The sequence below is a fragment of the Epinephelus fuscoguttatus genome, linkage group LG5, assembly GCF_011397635.1.
Source record: "Epinephelus fuscoguttatus linkage group LG5, E.fuscoguttatus.final_Chr_v1".
Classification (NCBI taxonomy): domain Eukaryota; kingdom Metazoa; phylum Chordata; class Actinopteri; order Perciformes; family Serranidae; genus Epinephelus; species Epinephelus fuscoguttatus.
In genome coordinates, this window is record NC_064756.1 from 28,440,606 (window position 1) to 28,457,279 (window position 16,674).

A 16,674-nucleotide genomic window follows, 5' to 3' on the forward strand; every position below is an offset into this window, starting at 1 on the left:
TTCCTCTGCGTGGTACAATCATGCATGCAGAGTGACAGGGACACGGACGAACATGCACACAGACAGGAAAAGGGACTCACTGAGACAGCTGTGGCCATAGTGCACCATGAAATCAGCTCCCAGGGCTCGGGCGGTGAAGTCATCTACGCAGCAGGCCCCGTACGTCACGTCCCCCATCACAATGGTATCTGCCTCCGTGAACCTGAGATGTGCGCACACAGGGTAAATAATCAGTGTAGTGACAGACCATATGCAATTCCTGATGTTCGTTACCACAGCGATCAATACATTGCATGCCAGACACAGTGTGATTATGAGAGAGCTGAATAAGATTAATCCCTATCCACTTGCTACAGATAGAGTACACTATATAGTATCTGACAGCTTTGTCAGTCAATGACTGACTCACAGCTTATCAGGGTGACACACTGCTATTCTTTTGCTTCTCATGACCGGCAGCCAGAGGCCTGAGTGAGGCGCAAGCTGTCTGGTAGCTAAAGCCCTGCCAGATGAGGGTTAATAGGTCATCAGTCAGCTTGGCCACAGAAAGGAGGCTACACAAAGGTAAGAAGCAGTAGGAGAGAGGGGCTAAGGCTGGCGCACATAAGCAGATTAGAGTTTGTGGGGGCCTTGGCTTGTCTATCTATGGCCTGGATTCACACTACATCTGCCTGGGAACAGGAGAAAAAGCCTCAGCAACAGTTAGTGTTTGCAGCGTGAGAATAAACTATTCATACTAGATGCTTTATGCCACAAGTAGGTTGTGAGAGCATAGGACAGGCCATGTGGGCCTAAATGTTCCACTTTGCGCTAGTAATAGAGAAAAAAAATCATGGCCTTCTTGAGAGGAAAACTACCAAATTACCCAGGCATCTGTGGACCCAGATCTGTTCGAATGAATTGCTGATCGCGCTACAGAAAAACAAGCTCTTTCTTTTATCGCTCTTTATGGGCGAATAAAATGCTAAGTAAACCCATAAAGGCTAAGTAAAATGAATAAAGGCTGAGAGTAACAGGGAAGAAGTGCAAATGAACAGAAGCTTGAGGCATTGTAGGGGGGAAAGATGGGTAGACGAGGGGGTGGTTGTAAATGGTGGTTGTTGCCAGGTATTTGTGGCTGTATTCTGACAGATTTAGGCTAGACAGAAGGGGTAGAATAGAGATGAGACAGAGGGCTTGGGGAGAAGAGGAAAGTGATAAACAGACATGGCTGCACACAGAACAGCATCTGTAGCAACCAACAGACTCTTAGTAATGTGTCTCCTGTTGCCCAATCTTTCAACCCACATCCACTCTCTCTGTTTATTCCTCACTCTGCTCCTCGTGAGGGGCTTCAGACAAAGTTTCTATTTAGCCTATCCTCCCTCATTTTCTCTGATGTAATCTCTGGTTTGCACTCTCTGCGGGCTCCTCATCATCGTCCCCTAGTTTTCTATGCTGTTTCTCTCTCTGTTTCCCTGTCCCTTCTTCTCTAATGGCTGCTCTCAAGTGCAGGGCAGTGCAGGCCAGCTGAGCCCAGGAAAACATACACAGAGCAACTCATCTGGTAAATAAATATTTGCCTTCGAAGATTTGAATCAATTACCATCTCTCTTGTCATGGTTTTGATGTTGTGTGTCTCTTTGTGCCGCGTACGCATGCATATGTAACCCCCCAGCCCAGAAGGTAATTATGGGTTACTAAAAATGATGTAATCACACGGGTAGTTTGAGGTCCGCGGACTCGTGCACTAGTTTGCTCATTCACTGCAGCCCATTGTTCTTTCATCGCAGTCCACTGACTTTGTTTGGAGTTGCATAAACGTGCAGCAACCTTTCAGCTAAAAATACACAGCCTGCCCAGCAGAAAAAAAGAAGAGAGACGATTTCCTGCAATCCACTGCAGATCATGCAGAATCATTTACAATGCAAAACACAGCACTACAGAAAATTATTGTATCTAATCAGCTGTCTATCTGCCAGAAATACCATTATCATGTTATCTCCATTGGCAGTGCAGTGCATATCTAGTTATTTCCAGAGTGAGTGCTCTAAAATTTCATTGGTAATAAATGCTAAGAATCTGATTAAGAGGTCCAAAAGAGACATGTGATGCTACTGGGACATGGGCAGAGTAATTACTGGGCAACGTATAGTCCCGCATCCCACTGGGAGAGAGGAAAGGAGAGAAGACGGATGATAAAGCGCGAGAACGCTGAAGAGAGAGCGACAGAATGAGAAGTGTATCATCAGTGTTAATCAAATCCTACTTCTAACTCAAGCTAAGACATACTATATGACTGGTGGGTACATATAGGGCGCAAATGTCCTCCAATGCCTCCTCATTACCATTTAATCCTCTCTGCATCTCCTCAACTATTCGTCCTTCTCCTCCTTCTTGCTCGCACTTGTCTCTAGTGTCAGTCACTCTCCTGTTTCCTTCAGTATATCAGCACTGGTTTTGCCTCATCTCGGGATACTCAGTTCAGCCATTCCAACTGAAATGTCATTAAGATCTAATTAAGATGTCAGAGAAGCTTGTGAACTCCATAACAGCCCTTGTTAATTAGCTCTTTAGCATACAGCTCAATATGTGTGAGAAATTGCCAGCAGATCCGAATCTTTGTTATAAAACCAGTGCGCCTGTGTGTGCTGAAACACAAGTTTAGAAGCAGACTGCAATATGCATTATGCACACACACACCAGCATGAGTGCGCACGCACGAGACTGTGGATTAGGTGCCTGCTGATTGTATCGCTGTCTATCAACAGGTTAAGTAGCTGATATGTTTTATATAAATAGCATCTCATTCAACTTCAGTTTTGTCCTAGCGCGGCAGCATATGCATGAAAAGCAGATTAATCTCTCTGCCACTGTCCTCTGGAGATGATATACTTTTTCTGACTTTGACAGAAATTTCTTCTGATGCCGGCATAAAAGAGGGACTTGTTGGCACCAGTGCCTTACAGCTCCGAGATATTGCAGCAGACAAAGAGAATGGAAAACTTTTCCCCTAGCACTCACAAAACCAATCCGTTGCCGATGACACCTATCTGTTGATGAAAATTACTCGACTGAATTTAACTAAAATGATTCCACCATCAGCTTAGATAACTGTTGATTCAAGCTTTGCAGTGTTTTGAGGTGTAAGAAGTCGCAGGTAATTTTCACTCTGACATAGCTTTACTCTTGGGTCTATCAGCTTGAGAAAGCATTACAGTTTGAGGACAATTTTATATTCAAAAACCACATGGAAAACTACAGTATGCTGGTGTTAAAATTTCAATTCTCTATTTTTTGGCTGGCTGAGCAGTAAAACAAGATGATGCATTTGACTATTTTAAAAGTTTTTTTCCCTGGATTTTTCTAAATGCAAATTTCCAGTCGTGTGTTTGAAGGAGTAGGAGTGTGTGTATGGTGGTGGGTGGGCCATTCCTACTAACAGCGGATGTTTTTGTTCTTTATTTATTCAGGGAAAGCAGACTAACTGGATTACAGGCGGCAGTGTTTCACATTCATATACAGTAAAAACCGCTTAAAGTGATCATGGTTACAGTGATCAGCAGCTTATATGGATCAAAAAGCTTGGGACAGAATCATTCATATACAAATGCTGTTTGTTTGCTTACAGTGTTCATTTTGGATGTTTTTATACATGACAACATATGGTGGCAAAACTTAACACTATGGTAATTTCGTATTTTTAGGCAGATGCTAATAGCACCCAGGCGTTTGTAGCCAACAATGCTATTTGCACCTGGGGTGCAGGTGTTGCCAGCTTGGCTACTTTCTCACTGGATTTAGCAACTTTTCAGACCCTTAACAAATTATTTAGACCATCAGAGAAAAGTCATTAGTATATTATATTGTAATTCATTCCAATAAATGCAGCAGCTCTCCAGCCATCAGCGCAGGATCCCTCTCCCTCTCTCCTCTTGCACTGCGCAGTATGTGAGGGACAGGCAAAAGGAGAGAAGACTTTGCTCCCCATGGGAGTTCAGTTGCAATGAGTTTCAACAGTTACCTTGACCCTCTCGCTCTCTGGATTGGAAGTGCAGGAAAGTGGTGCACTATGGTGTAAGTGCTACAGCTTGTATGGCATTCAAATGTTTTGTTCAGGATTTTTCCCTTGAGTTGCGTCAATGCAAGATTATGTAATCTGGCAACTTGTAGTGACTTTTGCAGCTAGTAGGACTGTAGTCAACCAAAGAAAATCTTGGTCGACTAAAGTCACACATAATCTTCAACTAATCGATTAGTCATGGGGAAAAAAAAAATCTGCACGTTATTTTTACTTCTGCGGTGGTGTGTCTGTCACTCTGCAGTTACAGCTCCAAAACACTAGTTGGCAGTGGAGGACTGTGTTAAGTGCTGTAAAGTTTAGTTCAAATCAAACTTTATTTATATAGTTGATTCAAAACACACATTAAACATGGCTTAATAGAGATACTTTCAAACACAAGTACACAAACTGGCTTCACTATAAATCGCAGAACTGACAGACAAACACTTGTCTTTATCTGGACACATTTCCCCCCACCAATACAGCATGCTAATTATTAGCACAAGTCTATGGCATTTTACATTGTATAAATTAGCCTAGCGTCTAGCGATCTTCCCCTCTTCTCATATGAAGCCAGGGACAACAGCAGCATGTAACAAAGGTAACGGCACATAATTTGGCTCCATTACAACTCACAACATTAACCGACAAAACAACTTATACTAAACATGTTTTCCAAGCAAATACAACATGCTAATGTTATAAGAGCCAACCTATGGCATTTTACATTGTATGAATTAGACTAGTGACGAGTGGAGATTTCCTCTGCTCATATGAAGCCAGGATGAATCCTGAAGTATAAATCCCTGAAGGATAGATCACACACACGACTTCAAATGCTATTTTAGTGGAGGCTTTACTGTCTTCACAATTTATTGTTTCTTATCTGTGAAATACAAGTAAATACAAGCTTCATTTCCACTGAGGGGAATGGTGTCAGTATACAGAATCTGACAGGATGTCTGCGTCACCACGATGCTGAGCGTAGGGTGGACGAGTTCAACTTTCTGTCATCAATGGGGGTGTTTTGAAAACACCCCCATTTTCACAGGTATTAGCCTGTCCCCCCTGCTGCAGGAAATAATGGATTAATCCTGGAAAGCTGTTGATGTAGCACTTTTCTCCTTATGAAAGTAACACAGCAACTATTCGACCAATGAGAATTTGGTCGGACGAGAGCATATCGACCAAATAATCGACTAGTCGACGAGGAGACTACAGCCCTAGCACCTAGTGTTAGCTACTTTTATTGGAAAAGACTTGAATATGTTGTTGAGTTGGAGTAGCCAATGTGGCTATTTACATTGGTATGCATATGGGTTGTAGCTGCTGCTGCTGCTGCAGAGGGCCAATCACATGCCATGTTAAACTGAATGCTTGTGGTGACTGCCCGTGAGTAAAACCATACAAATAGTCCTATTTTCTAGATCTGAGTTAAAAAATGGTTATTTAATATCCTTAAAAGTATTGAGCACTGATTTGAAGCCCTACAGTTCTCTCAAATGTCACCTCTAATTTAGATTAAATGCGGTAGGAAAACAAACAACTATAGTCATATTCAAAACCCTGTAACACATCAATCACATCAATACTGAGGTACTGAGAAAACAATACGTGATTTTGTCAGTATTGAAAAGCACTACAATGAGCATTATATTCAGGATTAGGTTCTCAAATGTTTATGTTTCATGTCTCCCACTCAATCTTCACTGTACCAGAAAGTGGGTTAAGTGCCTTGCTCAAGGGCTAGGCAGAATGGAGAATGAAGGAAAAATGTTACTGCTTGATTCTCTTAGTGTTTTCCTGATGGACTGCTAATGTAAAGGAAGCAGCAGTGAAAAAAACTCTTATGACTCTTATGATGCTTCACTATGCTGATGTGCAGAGTGCAATCAGGCCCATTTCAGAAGAACAACAAGCTCTCATAAGCTGCATTAGTGCTGCTTGTCATGCATTTATGCATCTGCTTAGCGAGCGTGTGGATGGTCAACAAGCCTGTCAGACAAAAAAAGGAAAGAAAAAAAAAACTGGCAACAATTGAACTTTTCACAGTCATCCGCCATCATCAGGTGGGCTAATCCAATTAGCAAATTTTCATGCTTCCTTATTTCCCCACTGATGTGATTTAATTTGTTCAGCGCTAACTTTGCTAGCCAAGTGCATCATGGGTGAGAAAATGATTAGAGCTTTTGTAAGCTCGCTGGGTTTTAACGTTTTGCATCCCTTGAGGTCAACGGGAAACATCACAGTGTCTGTGTACACATCCACACTTCACAGCTTACCTCACTTCACCTGGACCACTCGCACCTTACTACATGAGCATCCTCATGGAACTGCTTTGTCTGTTGTTTACTGCACTATATCACTTTACACTTGTTTACACGGTACACCTGTATTCATATTTTTTTATTTGTCATTTACTTTTTATTGAGTTTTCATTTAAGGTATTCATACAAATGAAAAGAGACACACCCCAACAAGGAGGGGGAGAAAACAATAAACTAAACAACATAAGAACAAACATCCTGGGGAGGATCTGGAGGGTCTGAGTTTTGTATATCTGGCATTGTACTTAAATGTTCGAGTGCACTTATATCTTTTGTTTCTTAGAATTACATTTTACATTCTCAAGTCTACATTCGAGAGAGAGAGGGGGAAGAAACAGCAAAATGGAATTAAAATGAATTTACATATTCACAAACACTCTTTGCATAGATATATTATACAAAGTCAGGCCTTATAGTTGACACATGAGCAAGCCATTTGAACCAATATTCTTCAAAGATATCTACTTGATTTCTTAGTTTGAATGTAATTCTTTCCATTGTGTATATGTTATAAACTATATCAATCCACTCATTCATAGTTGGCACTTCCGTTTTCAGCCACTTTTTAGTTAAGGCTTTTTTACAGGCAACCAATAGCACTCGAATCAGATAGTTATCTGGCTTTGCCCAGCAAAGTTCTTCTAGATCACCAAGGTACATGGTTTTGAAATTGAGTTTGACCTTCTTCTTAAAGACTGCTTCCAGGACACCATGGACAACTCTCCAAAATGGAGCCACAGAGGGGCAATTCCAAAAAATATGAAAGTGGTTAGCTACTACATTGCTACATGATCTCCAGCAAGCTGTCTGATTAGACCTGTATTTATATTTACACTACTTGTTTTTATATTTTTTCTATTACTGCACTGTATGTTTGCACCTTGTCTTGTATCTTTTTCTGTTTGTATGCACCTTATGTTCATTCATTCAGTCTTTTGTTTTGCACTGGGACCAGCAAAACACACATTCGTTCCTCTGTGAACTGAACTTCACTGGCTACAGTTACACAATGGCTTCTCATTCGGAATGAAATAAATCTGAATGAAATCATTCGGAATTAAAGTCTTTCCAGGTAGTTTACATGGGAAATATTCATTCCGAATGAGGGTTTACATGGGAGATCAGTTCAATTGCCTTTATTCAGGTCTACACAAGGTTTGGGGCAGGGAAGGTTTCTGATTGGATAGGAGGCGGGGCGGATGTCACGTGTTTACGTTTACCGGAAGAAAACACTGTAGTCCTCGCTCCGGATAACAAGATGCTTGACGACGCCGTTCTTAGTGCCTTTTTCGGGCGTGCTTTGCTTATATTCTTGAAGCAGCAGTACGACAACAACCTTGTTCTGCTAATGCTTCATCTGTTGAGGAGGAGAAGGGAGGTAGAAGGTCGAAGAAGGGAGACAGAAGACCGTGCTGTGGCAAATGGAAACTGGTGAGTGCAACGAGTCCGACTGCTCTATCTCAGCCCGTTGCTATGCAGCCCGTTGCTATGTGCGCTATATACGTCATCGCACCAGAAGGGCAAGGAAACGAGCATGCGCAGAAAGACCGGAATGAACTTAAAGAGGAATGAGTGTATACATGCACACAAAATTCTTTCATTCGGAATGACAAATGGAATAAACCACCCCCTTTAATCGGATTTAATTTTCAATCGGAATGACCGTTAACATGACCACTTTTAATCGGAATGACCTTTCATTGGAATTAAACTGTGCACGTAAACGTATTGACTGTTTAAAGATAGATAACAATAAAGTCTCTCTTCACTTACCTCTCATCTTTTTGGTACCTCATGGTAAATTTTCATGGTACCTAATGAGCATGTGCTATCTAATTAAGTCATTAAAATGTTGTTATATTATGACAGGGAATACCAGCAGCAATCAGCCACATGTCACTGTGGCAGCAGCCTGGTAGTTAGGACTGTCCTCTCACAAAACAGACTTGTGGTTTTAATCTTCAGCCAAAGCTCTTTCTATAATAAGTCTGCATGTTCTCCCCGTGGGTGTGTGGGTTTCCTCCGGGGGCTCACATGCAAATGGATTTGTGACTCTAAATTGCCAAGCAGGATTGTGAATATGTTGACCCTGATGGATTGGAAATCTATCCAGACTGTTTCACTGCCTCTCACTGAGTGCATGCTGGGATGAACTCCAGACTATCTCGGCATCCTCTGGAAGGTATTTCTACGAACCATGTGTTTCTTTACATGTCAGTATCTACTTTAAAATGTACTGATATTCACCACATTACACTCTGTATAAGATTCAATTCAATATAAGCGTACAAGAGAATATCCTGCAGAATATAGCCAGAGAGATCAGGATCTCGACGTGACGTTAGCATTCATAATACATTACAGCAATATTAAATAATCATCAAATATAATTACTGTAAGCAATCTTGCAGTGAAGCATATGGTAGAAAACTTGCTAAAACTGGCCGTGTTTAATGTACAGGTGCATGTTTATGTGAGAGTACGGTCTGAGCTTTCATTTTATGTTCATGCTATTAACAGTTCAGTTCGGTAAACTTTTGTTTTTGTTTCAGTACATAATTATTCCAACATCTTCCAGCATTAGTCTGTTTCAAAATGACTGCAGATGTTGCCTGGCAACAATTAACCTTGCATGGGCTTTTGTGCGCTCACACCACAATCACAGAAGTTCTTTCTAATTAATTATCGTCTGCTACCAATCATATAATCATCATGACGGCTTCTCTGTTGCATTTTCTAATGAGTCTTTAATGTCAAACTGACTAAACCAGTGTTGATGCATCTATTTATCTTTATTGTCTATTTATTTCCTTAATGAGCCAAAGGACAATTGTGTATCGACAGTTAAAAAGCAGCGTTTTTTACTTTTAATGCTGTCTGTATGCATCATAATGTGCACTTCTTTTACTACAACATTAAGCCCCAATTTTGTTTTAATACTGTTTATACACAGTGGGACCTTATTCGGCTTCTCTTGGTGTTTTAAGGAGCCCTCAGTGGGCATCTAAGCTCACTTTTGCTCTCCCTCTCTCTTTGTCACAGCACAGTATAAAGACATGATCTCCCCACATAAAGAGAATCCCACGAGCCAAACTTGTGTGGGCACAGTTAGATTATCCCTTTAGCTGCACCTGTGCTTATTTGTGATATAATGGGGAGTGTCAGAAGTTTCCAAAAGATCTGAGGGCCTCTCTGATCCAGTTGGCTCATCTTCAAAGAATTTTTATCTTCTCTGCTATTGCTCATAACTCAAAATAAAACAGAAGTCTTAATAAAATGTCTTCTATCTACATTATTGGTGAATAGTGCATAATGTATCTTAATACTTTTTTATGAGAACTTAATGAGCAATATAAGAGTGTTTACTGAATCCCTCTGAAATGGTCTGACTGCATATTCTTATTGTCAGCACTGAGAACAGTCATTTAATTAAGGTTCTGAACTGACTTATCACTTCATCATTTTTTCCTATTAGACATTTGTGGCTGCATGGTGATGCAGTGGTTAGCATTGTCTCCTCAGAGAGTGGTGGGCTCAAACCTTTGGGTGGGAGAGCCCCTCTGTGTGGAGTCTGCATGTTCTTTCTGTGTCAGCAGGTACTCCAGCTTCCTCACATAGTCCAAAGACATGCAGGTTAATTGGTGACTCTAAACTGAATGTGAGTGTGAATGGCTGTCTGTCTCTATGTGTCAGCCCTGTGATAGTCTGGTGACCTGTCCAGGGTGAACCCTGCCTCTTGCCCAGTGTCAGCTGGGTTAGGCTCCAGCCCCCCCCATGATCCCTAACGGGATAAGCCATTACGGAAAATAATGAATGAGACATTTGTGGAAAATTTTGTCATAATTACCATATGAATTCTTGACTGATGGCCTAAAATCATGTTTTGTGAGGTCATAGTCAGCTTGACCTTTCACTTTTGACCACCAATCTGATCAGTTCATCCTTAAGCCTAATTGGAGGTTTGTGCCAAATTTGAAGAAATAATCTCAAGGTGTTCTTAAGATAACAGATTCATGAGAATATGAGGGACAAGTCACAGTGATCTTGACCTTTGACCACCAAATTCTACTCAGCTCATCCTTGACTCAATGTGGACATATGTGCCAAATTTGAAAAAATTCATGTAGGCATTCCTGAGATATCAACCTCATGAGAATGAGACGGATGCAAGGTCACTCTGACTTCAAACTTTGACCTTTGACCACCAAAATCAAATCAAATCATCACTGAGTCCAAGTGGACGTTTGTGCCAAACTTGAAGAAATTACCTCAGAGCGTTCTTCAGATAACATATTGATTAGAATGTGACGGAAGAAGTCACAGTGACCTTAACATTTGACCACCAAATTCTACTCGGCTCATAACTGACTGAGTTGAAGAAATTTCTTCAAGGCGTTCTTGAGATATTGCCTTCATGAGAATGTGACAGATGCAAGGTCACTGTAACTTCAAACTTTGACCACCAAAATCAAATCAGTTCACCACTGAGTCCAAGTGGATGTTTGTGCCAAATTTGAAAAAAATCCCTCAAGATGGTTTTGAGATATTGCAATCACAAGAATGAGACAGACAAAGTCACAGTGACCTTGACCTTTGATCTATGACTACACAAACCTAATCAGTTCATCCTTGAGTCTAAGTGGACATTTGTGCCAATTTGGAAGGACTTATCTCAAGGCCTTCTTGAAAAATCACATTCACAAGAATAGGACAGACAGACAGATGGGCCAACAGCCCAGTAAACGTAATGCTTCCAGCAACATTACAGCTGAAAGGTACAACTAGACTTACTTATACAACCTTTGTGCATGTTTAAATGGACACATTTAAATGATGTAAATGAATTAATCATTGCGCAGCAGAAGTGTAATGAACCTTCGCTGACCCTGGTGAATATACGGACAGAAAGGATTAGTCTAGACCAGAGGCGCTATTCTTATTCTGAAAAGGACAGTCTGTATTGTTACTGTCTCTCCTGGCAGCCTAAGAGGAAGGTTGCAGTACACTCCACAGTAGGTTGTCTGTCCATATGACTGTGCTGCCAGTGAGATTTTTACATCCAACGTCTAATAATAGCAGAGGCAGCAGACTGCTCTCATGGGAAACAAAGTGACAAGCAGGTCAGCAAGGTGGGTGCAGGTGCAGCAGCACTTCTCTTGCACAGTTGCCACTGATACACAGTGGGCAGACAGCTCAAATGAGCATATGTGGCACGTTTGCATTGCAAGTCACACACACATGCACACACAGACAAACACACACACACACTCACACATGGACACAAGCTCACCTTTCCCTGTACACAAAACACATGTGTGAATTATTTCCTACATCTGGCAAAAGCTCATCTTTTATTCCATTACATTTCAGACATCAGCCCCCATCAGTGTGTCTGTGAGTGGGCTTTGGCACGGCACAGCGAGGATTGGCCCAGGAAAAGAGGCTTCTCCCAGAGGTGGTGGGCTAGCTCAGCAGAGATGAACCGTTATTATTTCCTCCTTAAATGAGTTCAGTTTAGGTAAATGAGGAGAAGAAAGATTAAATCACAAAGAAAGAAGCAAATCTAAAGTCCAGTGGAAGAGGTAATGTTGAGTGGGAGATGATACAGAAGGAAAACAAGAACGAGAACAGGTGAGATGAAAAACAGAACAGGAGAACACGAGAAGTGCTTCCTACATAAGACTGAGAGAGAAACACTGAAAAAAGATGAGGACAGAGAAAGAGAGAAGGACAGAGGGGTGATGAGGAGGAGGAGGAGAGGGCAGACTAAGACAGATGAGCTGTTTGCGGCTGGGTTTGTAATATTAGCAAATCTGATATCAATAATCTGCTTTCTGCACATATAACATAGAAAATATCCTGACAAAGTGCTCCCCTCCAAAAATAAATTTGGCAAGGGGCACTGGGCAGGAGGATTAAATGATCTCCACTCCTTCTCTTGTTGGGTATATCTTCCACTCGACGTCTCACCCTGCTTATTTCACTATATTTCATTGTCATATTGACACAAGAATCCTGAGTCGCCTGTCTTCCACAGAGAAAATTTGGAGACAAAAGCCCCTGTAAAATATGACAGTCTAACTGCAGTCATTGAACATCTGCCAGGAATGAGTAAATACAGAGACGTGAGGCAGCGAGTATGGGTTCATGCTTACGCAGATGTTTTCAGTAATACCATTAGATAATCCTTTAACTCCCTGAAAAACAAGATCATTACTGCTATTTCTGTGAGTGTATCTAATCTATTTGTCATGGCATTTATTCAAAAGCCTGAGCCATGGGTCATTATAGAGAGGCCTACAGCTTTATCAAGATAGAGACCTCAACTGCACAGCATAGCAGAATACGCTTAAAAGAGCTGCAATCCAATTTACAGAAACAAAACGATCATGTGGCAACAGTTACTACAAGTGACTGCTACTGCGCAGATATTGCTCTCGGAGGTGAAAACTCGGGGCGATAGGCCTACAACCAGGAACAGATCTAATCTCTGAGGAGCTCTAAAAAACATAATACAGAAAAGTAAATCTAGTTTGACACAGTGGTTATCAGATCTGTGAGGGTATCAAGACAGCAATCAGGATAAGGGACCAAAGAGGACAGAAAATCAGGGAATTAAGTGCTATTGTGCCTCTACAAGAACAGAACACTAAAGCTTCATTGAAGCTGCTGTTGCTGGCTAAAACTTTTATTTGCCTTTTGCTTAGACCTATAGGTAAATTAATTTTATTACAGAGGGTCTTGTGAATATTGATGTTAGTGACTATTGTAAAGCTTCTAAACTTGGTTCTAAATCTGAACTATTTCTCAAAAACATTAAAAATATGACCAAATAAGCAAGAATCAAAGTTGAAAACAAACAGCCCTGGTTAGTTATTTTTTTCCTTAATGGAACCAAGCTCAAGTATCATTTTCTGTGCCTGAGAAAGGAGATGCTTTATCAGTGTCCACAGTCATCTTCCAAAGTCAATGTGCCAGCGCCGTCTTGTTGGCAAAATGGGCTACGCTACTGTACCTAAGTAGGGTTTGTTTGGGCAGGTGTGAACACAGCAATCGCACTCGGGTGCGCACCAAAACAACCGGACCAAGACCTTCTTGAAGAGGTGGTCTCGGGCAGGTTACAAACAAACTCTGGTGTGGTTGTTTTGTGGTGAGAACGTGTTCCCACCTTGATCAGAACCAATTGCAGTCACATTGCGCATCGGCACATCCAATGCATGAAACCTTGGTTTCCTAGTTGGCACTGCGTCTCGTTTTCAAACTGTATGGTTTGCCTAAAATGAACAATACAAGCAAATGTGACAGTGTCACATTTATCTTGCAAGTGTGCATTTTGTTTACTTCCTGAATTTTTCTCGCATGGAAATTCTGACCAATTAGGAGCAGCTTTCTCACGCAGGCTTTTTATCTGATCTGTTTGTAAATGCTGTCGTGAAAACACAAACCAACTCTTGGCAATTATGCAATTTGCTAACAAAATTAGTCCCTGATTCAGACCAAAGCAAGACAACTCTAGGTCTGAAAGCACCCTAGAAGTCTCACTCTACCAAAGCCATCTACGGACGCCCAAACAAAATGGAATCTCGAATCTGTCAACACAGCATCAATCACATTCATATCAATCACAATCATATTTTCACAGTATAGTTGTATCAGGGAAAAAGAGTGAATACAGCAGCTACTGTCTCAGCACATGTTGTTACGTTAGATTACAGAATGCCTGTAGTAATATCATACATAGTCATGAAGTGGGGTACATTGTATGAAAGTTTACAAAAGCACAAACCATGAACCTAAAATATAAGGCAATTGTCTACCAGCGGTCATCGGAGGACATCGGTGCCAGTGCCAACACCTCCAGCACCGCCACCTTTACCAGGCAGATGTGGTGCACAGAGCTTCACAGAGCTTGGGATGTGGGCAGGTGTCAGATCTGTGCAGATCACTGTAGGAAAAGCACTGACACATCACCTACAGTATGATAATGACATTTCAAACACATTTCACTCATGCTTTTCTGACATGAGAAATACCTGTGAAATCAGAGAAGTTGAGTGACATTACTGTTTCTATGATTTCAACAGGGACTTGTCGTCACAGCATAATTGGGGAAAAAAGAGTGTGTCCCCCGGTGACTTTACTGCGTCCTTTCAGATTTCGATATATCAGGGACACGACATGAACCGAGCAACATCATGGAAACTGGCAACAATATACTAACTCGTCAGTCTTATTAACTTAACAGGAGATAACAGGATAGCGTTTGATAGGATAGTGTTTGCACAAAGCCAAGATTCAAGATTTAGTATTCAAAATCTGCCTTATCATGTGTGGACTGGCTGATACAGCTGATAAAACAAGCAACCCAACAACTGTCATCCTATTTTGATTCAAATGTTGCTAAATTCTGGTGCAAAGATGTACACAACATCAGCTTTTCTAACTCAGCCCCGCCCACTTCAAACTAGGGAGAAAAGCAAGAAAAATATTGATCTTACCCAGCACATCACTGCATTTCAGCCACAATCCTCATGACATAAAAGTAAACTCTGAAAAAATAACAATTACAACTTTTTCTTGTAGCGATTGATGAGGTCACATCCATCTAATCCCTCTTTCATTCATCCCTAAGGCTTCCCTCCATCGTCTGTCACTCGGGTCCCTCAAGTCATTTCAGTCTTTCTCCTCTGTCTTCACTTTCTTATGCTTTTTTGACTCCTCTCCTCTCTTCTCATGCTCCTTGTCACAATTTCCCTGAGCTGCTGTCTGTCATTACATCTCTCACTTAATATTTGGGAACGCCTACTCATTAGGATTTTTCACAATGCATGATGAATCTAGGTGGGTCCCTGTGATTGAGCTGTCCTTCATTTATCCTCTAACGAAAAAGGACACTCTCATATCAGCAGCTGTTCTGTGTCGTCCCTTCTCTTTACAGGAAGCATAGTCACATCAATTCTCAATAATCACTTTGTGTAATTATACTGTTATTTCCCGCTACTCCATTATGTTAATTTGGGTACTTTAATTTTTTTTTACATATATGTAGACGTCCGTAAAGGAAAAAAAATGGGCAAAATATGAGAAAATATGATAGATATGATCACCGATATGCTCATGTTTCAATAATCAACAAGTAGCTCTTTCATGTTGGATTTTGCGGCCATGTATTGTGCTGGGTTTATAACACTAAATTATGTTTCATAAGAGTGACAAATACTAAATTCCCACTGTTTCTATATTGAGCAGATTCTCATACAATTTTTGTTTTCCAATTCGTGGACTGTGCAACCCCAATTTGTGTCCTTCAAGTGCCAGAGCAATGTCAGTGGAATTACCCTGAAAGGACATTTTAAAAGCATATGTAATATTCTTCAAGTATATTCTTTCCAGGCTGTGCATAATATTACACGGCTCTCTGTGAGCGTAATTACATGGACGTGTGCCTGGGACTGAGCCATCCAAAATGAGAGCGATTATGGTCGGTCTGACTGGTTGTGCTGCAGACAGAACGGAGGGCAAAAGAGGGATTGTAACCTTCAGCACTAAGCTTTGCTTATCTCTTCTAAACACTGCTAAAAACAGGGTTAATGTGTTTGTGTCATTAGTTCATAAATTAGATGTATTCAGTCCGAGATAACAGCAGTGGAATGAACAAGTACTGCCTTCACCCCGGTGTTCTCATTACTATCTTCATATTTCATTTGGGAATCAAAGGCCAGGCAATAAGAACAAACACTCACAACCTCCATCCAGTTCTGTCCAAGTTACAGCCAAATCGACCTTTTATTATTCTTACTGTATCTCTAGAGGGAATCAATTGTACTTTCATGACAGCTCAGGCAATTTCCAAGGTGCTATCTGCCAAGATATCGTATTACACAGTGTCAGCACCTATCAGGATTTCCAGTCTGCCTGGGCATGATGTCCCCCTAGATGATATGTGATTGGCAAAGATAGATCCGGCAGGTATCTTGGTGGTCCTCCAGGCCTTTGTCTGTGAGGTGCAAAGGGACGTAGGTGTGGCTGATTCACTTTACACTCTTCCCTGCTGCTACCTGGCACTACAAATCAAATTCAACTGAGATAGCATCAGTGCCACGTCATCACCGGGAGGGGACCAGTCCTTGCAATGAAAATACCACCCGAGGTTGTTGCGGTGACTTGTGTATTAAGTTTGCCTTCTCCTTTCTTTCTTTTCTCTTTAACCATATGTGTATCATTAAAAACACCACAGAGCCACATTCACCCATTTGCACACACATTCACACACTGGTGGCCGGGGCTACCATAGGTGCCACCTGC

The 16,674-nt window shown here is 41.3% G+C and overlaps 1 protein-coding gene across 1 annotated transcript in view; it reads right to left on the bottom strand.

The window, feature by feature from the left end:
- dph1 (diphthamide biosynthesis 1) overlaps positions 1–16,674 on the bottom strand; it is a 90,817-nt gene that overhangs the window by 33,712 nt on the left and 40,431 nt on the right. The window contains exon 4 of the mRNA XM_049577083.1: positions 81–202. Within this exon, the coding sequence (XP_049433040.1) occupies positions 81–202 (122 nt within the window). The remainder of the gene's footprint in view (positions 1–80; positions 203–16,674) is intronic.